The 13,217-nt window shown below is 38.8% G+C and overlaps 1 protein-coding gene across 3 annotated transcripts in view; it reads right to left on the bottom strand.

Moving 5' to 3' along the window:
- Positions 1-13,217, bottom strand: part of LOC120541257 (plexin-A1-like) — a 710,643-nt gene that overhangs the window by 108,862 nt on the left and 588,564 nt on the right. For all 3 annotated transcript variants that reach the window (XM_039772729.1, XM_039772730.1, XM_039772728.1), the window contains 2 exons: positions 11,814-11,957; positions 1,929-2,163 (listed from right to left, as the gene is read on the bottom strand). In XM_039772729.1, coding sequence (XP_039628663.1) covers positions 1,929-2,163; positions 11,814-11,957 — 379 coding nt within the window. The remainder of the gene's footprint in view (positions 1-1,928; positions 2,164-11,813; positions 11,958-13,217) is intronic.

Here is a 13,217-nt window from a genome sequence, read left to right on the forward strand (position 1 = left end):
TGATGTTTTTCTGTGTTAACCTCATATTTTTCATACTTCTTCTCAAACTAAGGTGGTGCGAGGGTAAAATGAATCGGGATCGCTGATCAATGTAATCGGTGTACCAGGAAATCATGCATTGACAAAAGCTCCCTTTGCTTGTAATGCAAAGTGTGATTAAATGCATTATTTTTAGCGTTATGGAGCACATGCATGAAGCTTCTCAGCTGTGCTTGTGCTAAGAAAAGGAAAGATTTTAAAAATAGCGTAACACGATTGTCAATGTAACCTTTTGTAAGTAGTGCCTGGAGGATTCAGTGTGGAGAAACTCTATAGAGACAGCGTGTGTATTAACTTGTGGATTTTTCTGTGAGTATTTGGTGGCAGTCTGACGTGTTGCTTCGGAATACGGCGTTAGCTGCAGAGCTCAGCTCAGAGCCAAATGAGATGAATGGGAGGGAGATGATGGCGTGACTCCCCACCCGCCTTAACTGTCAATCCCCACAAACACAGTCTCTCGAATTTGCATAAGCACACCCCTTCACCTACAATTTTAACTTAGTTACAAAGTGATCAAAACTCGTTTATATCCTCGTCCTCTCATTAAACTTGTATCCCGCATTACCTGTGGGCATGTGAAACGCCAGCGGTAGCCTGTCTATGAACTTAATTTAAACTTTAGGTTTACACCTTGCTTTCTTTCGAGGTAGCAGCACTCATGAATATGGTAGTATATGTCACTTTCGCTTCGCTTCTTATTGTTTCGCTGCCTTCTCAATTATATAATGCATGTTTTCTTAAGCACTTTTTTGGTGGTCTTCCTGGTTTTCTACGCACTGCGTTGACAGTCAGTTCACGTGATTACGTGGGAGGCGTGATGATGTCACACGAAACTCCGCCCCGTCATTCCAGCTCAACTCCATTACAGTTAATGGAGAAAAATACCTTCCAGTTATGACCATTAGGCGTAGAATTTCGAAATGAAACCTGCCCAACTTTTGTAAGTAAGCTGTAAGGAATGAGCCTGCCAAATTTCAGCCTTCTACCTACACGGGAAGTTGGAGAATTAGTGATGAGTCAGTGAGTGAGTGAGTGAGAGAGTGAGTGAGTGAGTGAGTGAGTGAGTGAGTGAGTGAGGGCTTTGCCTTTTATTAGTATAGATATTAAAATCACACACATACAAGCACATATATACAAGCACATATATACAAAAATACACACACAAATAAAGAGATGCAGGCAAAGACATTAGTCACTGTGTGCTTGTGTGCATAAACGATATTAATTATTTAGTGCATACAAAATTAAGACACTTAAAAATGTAAAGTTCAAATTTTCCCTTATGGTATAATGCTTAATAAAAGCTCCACTGAGAAGTTATGAATGTAATACTCTGTTAACCTTCAAACATAAAAATCATACAGCAGTTCAGATGAAATGTTGAACATTATATAAGAATCAGAAAGGTGCATTTCTTTTACCCTATGAAAAGGCCATATATCTTCTTGGCCAGGGCTTTATGTACCCCAACTGGTTATTTTTTTATTACTTCAACTACATTTTTATTATACCCAATGTGCAATAACTTTGATACATGACAGTTAAGGCTCATAAATGCCACATTAAGACAGTGTGTGCGGTCCCTTTTAGTGTAACTGTATGTTGATCCTCCTGACCTCCTTTACTGTAGTAATCGTACAGTGATTTTGGCTGTAACTATTCCATGTAACGTGACAGCACAGAACTCTGCTATAAAGTCATTTTAATCAAAAAATAAATTAATATCATGTTTGATTGATTAGATATTCATTTATTAAATGCAACTAAAATAAAATATTTAGCATTCTGAACATATAAATAACAAAAGACAACTTTGAACTTCTGAAAACTATCGATAATCACGCATTTTTATTAACTATATATAAACCTGTAAATATTAAGACACTTACCCTCTTTGCACTCTAAAGCTACTCTAGATTCAAGGTTGTCCATCTGAAGCTGGAGACGCTTGAGAGTGCGATCTGCATCACGAGATTTGCGTTTGTATGCAATAAGGACAATTATGATGATGAGAAGGAGCAGACCACCACCACCGCCAATGCCAATTATTGCCGGCAGAGTCAGAAGACTGTCAGAGTAGATCTGTACTACTCCTGGGGAATACTTGAAACCTCCAGCTTTAATCTGCACAGAAAAATGAAACAAAAAGAAATTAGGAAGAACATCCTATAGATGGAACTGACAAGTTAAGTGGTGGCAAAGGGGACTTGCTGCACTGGAACATGCAGGCCTGTTGTTAAACAGTTTTCAATGTGTGTAGCTTTAAATATCCTGCAAGAAATTTTAAGAGACAATAGTCAAACAACACCATTCTTTGTGATTGAGAATTTCTAGCAAAATCGAGTCTATAAACTGTTGTCACTGTAGTATAAATGAGTAGAGAGTGAATGCAAGGCACTGCTGTACTGTCCAAGCATGAACAAGTCAAAGGACAGAACCGCTGTTGCTTTATTTTAGTGACTTTATTGGACTCAAGATGTTTTTATTGGCTAAAACAGTTTTGATTTTAAATCAAATACCGTACGCCTTAATAAATGTATAGTATGTAACAATATGAATTTATCCATATTGTAAAATATCCAGTGCTTTGAAATGGTGAGGCTTGAACTGTGTGTGTGTGTATGCGTGAAAGAGTAGATAGATAGATAGATAGATAGATAGATAGATAGATAGATAGATAGATAGATAGATAGATAGATAGATATTGGTATAGTAGGCAGGATAAGACAGACAGACAGACAGACAGACAGACAGATAGATAGATAGATAGATAGATAGATAGATAGATAGATAGATAGATAGATAGATAGATAGATAGATAGATAGATAGATAGATAGATAGATAGATAGATAAAGGAACTGAGTGATACAAATTATCCTGAAATAAAGAGCGTCTAAGCAAATCATTTAGATAATTAAGATCATTTAGGCTTCCCATCATTTTTAAGATCAAGTTAAACAAACACACGAAGATGAAGCTGCTCATTCTTCTGGCTACAATGACTTGAAAAACACATTCCAACAACTGAGAGAGAAATGATTGATGGCCGATGTTTAGGAGGCACGGTAGTGATGAAGTCTGCTCAGAATGTTGATGTTTCAAAAGAAACAGTGGCTAAAGTAATGTGGAGGATGTCAGTAACTCCTTGACCTTGATAATTAATATTACATAATTTGACAACAGATTAAAAAGAAATGGCAAACGCAATAAGCTTCATCCATGAAAAACTTTCTAGATGGGGTACCTTGGTTGTGTTTAAAATTTTTAACTCCTAATTAAATGTAAAAATGTAGCCTTAGTGGTGCAAAATCTCAAGCACTGGTCTACTAGGCAGTGAGTGGGAACATTTCTTTTGGAACTTCAGACATCATAGCTCATGTTGTTCTCAAAAAGAATCTTTGTGCCTGAAGGCATTCCTCCCATTTTGAAGGGTTTTAAAGATTCAGATACACTTTGCCTGCTATGGTTTGGGTCCCAGTAATTCCCATAGAGAGCAACAGACACACCAAGAAGCACAAAGTAATTCTGAGTGATCACAATGTCCCCAGACCACAGGGGATGTCAGTGAATAGTTGGAACAATATGACATGGCTGCTCCAGATACAATTTTGGACTTTAAGGGATTCTGAAATGATACCAAATGTGGAAGGATTTTCTACCACCATCACAAAAATAAACTTAGCAAAAATGAAATATAATGGAAGAATGGTATTGAATACCTATAACACACTTCCAGGAATTTATAAAATCAACTCAAGGAGCTCCCAGCAAAGCCATTTTGTTGGCTTATTGTGGCCAATGTCCTATTAAGATGATTTCCATTACGGTTTTCTTTATTTGTCAGCAACCTCTTATAATCAGATATTATTAAAGGGTGTTTATATCATAGGACAAACTTTAATTGTAATGCATTAAGCTTGATATTCAAGTGGCACATATCTAAGACTCTAGTGAGGACACCCAATAAATGATTTCACACGGGACAGAGTCCAAAACTGAAATTCACAATATATGGAAAATTAAAAGCAGCAAAATCATATGTAGAAAAGTCAGAAATCAATATTTACACAGCCATATTGAAAACAAAGCAAGATAAAAGGTTAAACGTCACTGAATCATTTTTTCTGTGTACAACATACCCAATCCAACCCTCCGTAAAATGACTCGTATTTCAGACTGCAACAGAATTGCACATGAAAGCTAAACATTATGTGACTGACATGTTTTATATACAAAGAGAATCCATCCAATCTCTGAAATGTCACATTTGAACAGGATTTACCGCTTTACATCTGACTGACTTGTAATTCATTCAATGTAATGTAATTTATTAAACCAATAAAAAGAAAGAAAAAAAAAGAAACCATTGGGTAAGTCTTTAACTTAGAAGCCACTTACCTTTTTTTGGAAATTAAAATGTGCATTTAACAATGAATACATTACTTGATTAGCACATTTTAAGAGCAGCTAATCATCTGTGTAAAGTGTGTTTTTTTTTTTTTATTCAAGGCAACTCAGTAACTTAGAGAACGTGCAAATCACAGAGCTGAGCTCCTTCACGTTAAACAACTGAGTGCGTAATGAACACTGCAGATCAGTCCACCACGACACTGTCCGGAATTCTCAACTCCATACTTGGCTAATTCGTGATAGCACGTTGACGGCGAGAGGCTCACCGCTGCATTCTCCACTGGGACTCGGAGCAAATGGAAACATGTTGGTGTAGAAGTTTACTTTACTAAGTGCTAAAGCATAGAAGACATTCATTTGTTTCTTTAATAAATACATGGTAGCTCCTGACTTTAAAATATATTAATTAAAATAAGGACCGTCTATGTCAAGGAATTGCTTTTCTATTTTTACACTACACTGATAACAGAGGGGCAGCACAGTGGTGCAGTGCTTAGTGTTGCTGCCTCACAGATTTAGCATCCAAGTTTCAAACCCTGCGTCCCTCTGTGCAGTTTGCATTTTTTTTCTGCTATGTCTGAATGGATTTTCATCCACAGAAACCATCAGTGCAAATGTGTAACCGCAGCTTATAAAAGAGCTCCACATCTACATAAAGATCTACTTTTATAGTCCTTTCCTAAGAGCAATTATCACTGGTTGGCATGCACTATCACTTACTTACACCTGGCAAACAGGAATAAGAGAAGTGTTTTGTAATTAATGCCAGGCTGTCAGGAACTCCCCCATTTGCTTTTTGCCGTAACAAAAATATACAGGATTGAAACGTCAAACCATCCAACATGAATTTTGAGAGACAGCCCAATAAATATCAAGCACAGATCAAACCTGGACACTTTTCATGTCTAAGCTGCAGTTACTGCAGGAACATTCTCAAAGGTAACAGCCTAAACGTCAAAGGTATAAATCACACACAATGCTCGAACGGAAAGGGTTATTTACATTTTACTTTGCTGTTTCCTATATTTTTAAAACTAGGGGGCTTCGCCCTCTGCTCGCTTCTCTTGCCAACCCCCCTGCCTGCGCTATGCGCCAGCAACTTCGCATGTCTGCCGCAAACAACAAAACTTTTCATTCTCGCAGATAGGCCTCTTCATTGGGAAGAAACACTACTTTTCCCTGAATGCAACACGAATTAGATGATCTACAAGTCTCCAACTTAAAGTTTAAATCCGAAAAATATATTCGATCTCTTTTTGCTGTTCTCTTATTTCACCGAGTAATAATTTCCATTTGTTTGCGCTAATGCGATGTTTACTGTCTTTTTTTTTTTTGACTTTCAATTTTCGTACTATTATTATCTGCGTGTGTATTTTGCCAACGTTTTTGAATTCTTTACAATGTGTTACTTTGTCATCTACTAATTTTCTTTTATTTCCCGCCCCGGTCGTAGTTAAATCTCTTGGCACAAAGTCTCGGCTTGAGGGACATGAAAGTGTCTCTCTATTCAAAAGATCATGTCTCATCGCAGGATAAAAAGTCTCGTCTCCTAAGTTTTGTTTATTATAATAGAGAGATGGGGAAAAATGCAATATTACATATGCAGTAGAATCTTAGAAGCAAAAGTAAAATGTGAACTCATTCTGAAATCATGCACTGACACTTTAATGATAAAATGCACACAGAAGCACAACTACAGTGGGATGCAAAAGTTTGGGCAACCTTGTTAATAGTCATTATTTTCCTGTATAAATCATTGGTTGTTACGATAAAAAATGTCAGTTAAATATATCATATAGGAGACACACACAGTGATATTTGAGAAGTGAAATGAAGTTTATTGGATTTACAGAAAGTGTGCAATAATTGTTCAAACAAAATCAGGCAGGTGCATTAATTTAGGCACCACAAAAAAGAAATGAAATCAATATTTAGTAGATCCGTCTTTTGCAGAAATTACAGCCTCTAAACGCTTCCTGTAGGTTCCAATGAGAGTCTGGATTGTGGTTGAAGGTATTTTGGACCATTCCTCTTTACAAAACATCTCTAGTTCATTCAGGTTTGATGGCTTCCGAGCATGGACAGCTCTCTTTAACTCACACCACAGATTTTCAATTATACTCAGGTCTGGGGACTGAGATGGCCATTCCAGAACGTTGTACTTGTTCCTCTGCATGAATGCCTTAGTGGATTTTGAGCAGTGTTTCGGGTCGTTGTCTTGTTGAAAGATCCAGCCCCAGCGCAGCTTCATCTTTGTCACTGATTCCTGGACATTGGTGTCCAGAATCTGCTGATACTGAGTGGAATCCATGCGTCCCTCAACTTTGACAAGATTCCCAGTCCCTGCACTGGCCACAAGCCCCACAGCATGATGGAACCACCACCATATTTGACTGTAGGTAGCAGGTGTTTTTCTTGGAATGCTGTGTTCTTTTTCCTCCATGCATAACGCCCCTTGTTATGCCCAAATAACTCAATTTTAGTTTCATCAGTCCACAGCACCTTATTCCAAAATGAAGCTGGCTTGTGCAAATGTGCTTGAGCAGACCTCAAGCGGCTCTGTTTGTGCTTCCTCTGCATCACTCTCGCATACAGCATCTCCTTGTGTAAAGTGCGGCGAATGGTTGAACGATGAATAGTGACTCCATCTGCTGCAAGATGATGTTGTTAGGTCTTTGGTGCTGGTCTGTGGGTTGACTCTGACTGTTCTCACCATTCGTCGCTTCTGTCTATCCGAAATCTTTCTTGGTCTGCCACTTGAGCCTTAACTTGAACTGAGCCTGTGGTCTTCCATTTCCTCAATATGTTCCTAACTGTGGAAACAGACAGCTTCAATCTCTGGGACAGCTTTCTGTATCCTTCCCCTAAACCATGATGGTGAACAATCTTTGTCTTCAGGTCATTTGAGAGTTGTTTTGTGACCCCCATGTTGCTACTCTTCAGAGAAAATTAAAGGAGGAGGGAAACTTACAATTGACCCCCTTAAATACTCTTTCTCATTATAGGATTCACCTGTGTATGTAGGTCAGGGGTCACTGAGCTTACCAAGCCAATTTGAGTTCCAATAATTAGTTCTAAAAGTTTTGGAATCAATAAAATGACAACGGTGCCCAAATGTATGCACCTGCCTGATTTTGTTTGAACAATTATTGCACACTTTCTGTAAATCCAATAAACTTCATTTCACTTCTCAAATATCACTGTGTGTGTCTCCTATATGATATATTTAACTGACATTTTTTATCGTAACAACCAATGATTTATACAGGAAAATAATGACTATTAACAAGGTTGCCCAAACTTTTGCATCCCACTGTATGTATGCAGTTATATAAACTGTCAAACCACACCCCAGAGGCGGAGATTACAAAATTCTCCTATTAGGGAGAGAGGCTCAATGGATTTACAAATCGAGAACGGTTACTCCAGGGGGCTCAATGAACTCTTCCAACTGAGATGTTACCTTTGAACGCTGGCGCAATAAGACTCCACTCTTGTGATGCTCCATTACTAATTCGTAACTTTTATTACTTTCTTCTTTTGTCTGATCCTGTATGTGTAGGTGAGTTACTCAGTAGTGTTGGGCACTCTCCACTTTATCAGATGTGTCTTGTATTTTGACTTTTATTTATTTATTTATTTTTTAAGCTGTGATCTACATGAAGCAGTCTTGTTGGCCCTACCTTGGCTGGTCAATTCTATATTTTGAAATTGTTCAAACTCATGAGTATTACTTTTATCACTTTAATCTATAAAATGTCATATATAAAAATAGGTACATACTGTATTTATGTTGAATACATGTACAGTAGTTGCATCCTGAACAGGATTACAGAGTTTTTTACAGCCCTGAAAAATGACTTATATTGTGTGAAAAAAAGTCGACGAGGTTTCCCTGTGGATTGTAGTGTCATGGCCTTTTGTCACATTATGACTATACACCATTGGATTTGTGACTCCTTTGGGACTGTTTATTTGGACTTGGGTCATTAAATTGAATCTTAACTACTTTATGCCCAAATGGTTGTAATTTATCATATGAAACATAATGTACTAGTTAAGTTTTTTTTATTTTGCTTATTATGTGTTTATTATGTACATACAGATTCATGACAATTGATATTGAGCTACATGTGTCAAAAGTATCTGTTTATTCTTAGCAGCTCAATTAACCTTCTTAACCTCAGTGTTACTTTAAGAGTTTCTTGGGCTCTGAAGTCTATGTAAATAGGGTTAATCCCGAGTATAGTAATCCCTCCTCGATGAAAATCCACGAAGTAGAAACCATATGTTTGTGTAGTTATTTTTATATATTTTAAGCCCTTATAAAACTCTCCCACACTGTTAACATTATTAGAGCCCTCTAGACATAAAATAACACCCTTTAGTCAAAAGTTTAAACTGTGCTCCATAACAAGACAGAGATGACAGTTCTTTCTCACAATTAAAAGAATGCAAACATATCTTCCTCTTCAAAGAATGCATGTCAGGAGCAGAGAATGTCAGAGAGAGAGACAGCGAGATAAAAGCAAACAATCAAAAAATCAATACGTGCTTTTGGACTTTTAAGTATGCCGAAGCACCGCGATAAGGCGGCATTTTGCAGAGGTGCGTTCGTCCGTATCCTCTAGGCAAACAGCCTCTGTGCAAACAGCCCATCTGCTCACACCCCCTCCGTCAGGCGCAGAGAATGTCAGAGAGTGAGAGAGAGAAAAGCAAACAATCAAGCACCGAGCAGGAAGCAAATCGTTGAGGAGTTTTATTTAATATGTAATACATGCTTTGATTGGGTAGCTTCTCAGCCATCCGCCAATAGCGTCCCTTGTATGAAATCAACTGGGCAAACAAACTGAGGAAGCATGTTCCATAAATTAAAAGACCCATTGTCCGCAGAAATCCGCGAACCAGCGAAACATCCGTGATATATATACTCACCAAAAAAAGAAACGTCCTCTGACTTTCAAGTGTTTTTACTTTCAGTAAACTTAATGTGTAAATATTTGTATGAACACTAAGTCAACACCATAAGACATAAACTAAAAATGTTTCACAATGTGTCCCTGAATGAAGGGAGGCTCAAAATCAAAAGTACCAGTCAGGATCTGGTGTGGCCATCAGCTGCTTGAAGTACTGCAGTGCATCTCCTCCTCATGGACTGGACCAGATTTGTCAGTTCTTGCTGTGAGATGTTACCCCACTCTTCCACCAAGGCACCTGCAAGTTCCTGGACATTTCTGGGGAATGGCCCTAGCCCTCACCCTGCGATCCAACAGGTCCCAGACGTGCTCAATTCCTTCGACAATAAACACGAATCCGTCCATCACCCCTGGTGAGACAAAACCGTGACTCATCATTGAAGAGCACTTTTTGCCACTCCTGTCTGGTCCAGCGAAGGTGGGTTTGTGCCCATAGGCGGCGTTGTTGCTGGTGATGTCTGGTAAGGACCTGCCTTACAACAGGCCTACAAGCCCTCAGTCCAGCCTCTCTCAGCCTATTGTGGACAGTCTGAGCACTGATGGAGGGATTGTGTGTTCCTGGTGTGACTTGGGCAGTTGTTGTGGCCATCCTGTACCTGTCACGCAGGTGTGATATTCGGATGTACCGATCCTGTGCAGGTGTTGTTACACGTGGTCTTCCAGTGCGAGGATGCTCAGCTGTCCTTCCTGTCTCCCTGTAGCGCTGTCTTAGGCGTCTCACAGTGCGGACATGGCAATTTATTGCCCTAGCCACATCAGCAGTCCTCATGCCTCCCTGCAGCATGCCTAATGCACGTTCACGCAGATGAGCAGGGACCCTGGGCATCTCTCTTTGGGTGTTTTTCACAGTCGGTAGACAAGTCTCTTTAGTGTCCTGCGTTTTTAGAACTGTGACCTTAAATGCCTACTTTCTGTAAGCTGTTAAGGTCTTAACGACCATTCCACAGGTGCATGTTAATTAATTGATTATGGTTAATTGAACATGCATGGAAAACATTGTTTAAACCCTTTACAATGAAGATGTGTAAAGTTATTTGGATTTTTAAAACATTATTGTTGAAATACACAGTCCTGAAAAGGGGACATTTCTTTTTTTTGCTGAGTATATTTAGATATGCTTACATTTAAAATCCGCGATAGAGTGAAGCCGCGAAAGTTGAAGCGCGATATAGCGAGGGATCACTGTACTACTCAGGTTAATGGATTTTAATGAGCTATGGAGTTTTAAAACCTTAATAACACTCAGGATAGTAGCTGTTGCCATCTTGCAGATGAAATAACCAGCACTGCAAAAAAAATCTGAAATTTTTTTGTGCATTCCTACACTTTATGGTAACTTATCAGTATTCGTGAATGACACAGAGCCTTAAAAAAATAAACAAAAAGATGTAAATCTAGTTTTTAAACAAACTGAAACTGCACCATTAGTTGAATTAAGCGATAGTGATGACCACGTGAATTGGTCATCAGACGTCGACACGGATAGTGAAATTGATGCATATGATACTGCATGAATAACTGGCGTGACATGTCTGATGAATTTGGTCCCATAAAAAAAAAAAAAATCACAGTGGTGCAAGTACATTTATGGTAAAAAAGGCAAAATGACTGTGGTCAAGGACAACAAAGACGTTAAACACTGTCAACGGGCAGGTCGCTTGTGTGGGTCAGGCACTGACAAACTGCCCTCTCATGCGCAAGCAACAGAAAAAATATGACAGGAAAAATGTGCAATGAAACACACTTCTACTGCCCAGAATGTGACGTCAGACTGTGCGTTAGTGATTGTCCTAAAACGTGTACTAAATCTGCATTGGTACAGCAGTAGACACAAGACATACTTTTCCTACTGTAGTTATGGTGATGTTGTGAAATTTACATGTTTCTTTTATACACAACTCCATTTTTCTGTTGTTGATAAAAATTCAATGCTTTTGGCTCATTTTTCCAGGAGCAAACAATTATTGATGGATATACATTACTTCCTCCACATCTCCCAAAAATGTACTACACAGGTCAATCCATACTTCCAAATTGGCCCTGATGAAATATAGATGTGTGTGAAAGTTATAATAATACACAGCACTTAAAACTTAACCGGGCAGTTCATATCTGCACTCTAATAAACCAAGTTGTAAATCAGCATTAAACTGACTGGCCATTTCCCCCTGAAAAATGCAAGATAGTGGGCACTATTAGAGAGAGACTGGCTTGCTCCAGTTTTCCTATATTCTTCACTTTCTCCGTCTTCTGTTTCAGTCTTCAGAACTGAGCTGCCATACCGAGACCTTAATGAGGTGGAAACTACAACACTAAAGAAATTTATAAAATTTCCATCAATGCACAAGCCGCTGCAAGATGTTTCTATAAATAAAAGGGAAACTTACTGTGACTTTATGCTGACCAGTGAGGTTTGGCCACTCACAGAGCAGCTGAGTCTCCGACGTCGTTGGCACGCAGGGTGTGTCACCAATGAACACTGTGTAATTGAGTCGAAAGTTGCTGGGGGCAGGTGGTATCAGGTTCCGACCCTAAAAGGTAAAAGTATATTGTTTATTCAACTAAAATGAATGTCAAGAACAAAAATATGTGCAAATATTAATAATAATAATAATAATAACCAAAAAAAACACAAAGTCAACAAAACAAGCAGCCTGGAAGTGAAAGAAGTTTGGCTTTATGGTGCAGACCCTGAAGATTGGACCTTGAAACTGAAATTGATCTTATTCCTGGAAACCTAAGGAAGAAGACAGCATTCTGTCCAGGTAAATTATAGGGTATGCATCCTGAAGAGCTTTCAGATCGTGGTGAGCAGAGGAAACTAAAAGCACAACCTGAAATCAGACTTGGGTAGTGATAATAATATATGCTAAGTCAGCTATGATCTACCAATGGTCTGAACTCCCTTATTCCAGTACAAGATCGCGGTAAAGCAGAGCCTAGCATGGCTGCATTCAGTTCCAGGCAGTGGCCAGTCCTCGTGGTTAAGGCTTTGGACTTCAAACCCTGAGGTAGTGGGGTTGAAATCCCACTACTGGCACTGTGTAACCAGGAGCAAGTATTGTCGTCCAATTGGAACCGTATGCGTCTCAAATGTTGTAAGTCACCTTGGATAAAGGCCTCAATCTTTAAGTAAATGGATGATAGTCTATTACAGCACATAACAATACACTGTCACACATGCAAGGCTCTGTCATGTCTTACAGGCTTAGATGTGTCTTTAAATATAAAGGATTTTGATGTAACACCACCATAAACTCAATTTCCGTCTGCTTTAGCACGGAGGAGAACTTTCTGGAGAAATGCCAACATCACTTCCTCTCCGAATAACCAACACTCCACACCTTCCACTTCCAATGCTCGATAAAGCAAATGACATCTCCAATCCCCACATGCTTCTTACTGGAATGGAAGTCCACAAAGAAACTATAGATTATCAAATGAAGAGCCTAACCACGTTACTGCTGATGTATTCTCTTTTGAAATTATTTTTTGGAATGTTTTCACATGGATGTTGGATTCTCAACCCTTCTTTCTGGTTTGTGCTCTTATTTTGTGACACATTCATTTCCGTGAAGCCAAACTTTAAGTCAGCAATTACTGTGACATGCTCATTTTTACAGCGCCAACGTGCAAAAGTTCAACAATCACTGTATACACTCACGTATAAGTCAGGTCTTGAAACCTGAAAAATCGATCCGAAAATCAGACCCTGACTTATACACCCGTTCAAAAATGCAACACTTAATTTTTTTTTTTTTTTTTACATCTTCTTGCCTCCTCCAATCTCA

The sequence above is a fragment of the Polypterus senegalus genome, chromosome 12 (genome assembly GCF_016835505.1).
Source record: "Polypterus senegalus isolate Bchr_013 chromosome 12, ASM1683550v1, whole genome shotgun sequence".
NCBI classification, from domain to species: domain Eukaryota; kingdom Metazoa; phylum Chordata; class Cladistia; order Polypteriformes; family Polypteridae; genus Polypterus; species Polypterus senegalus.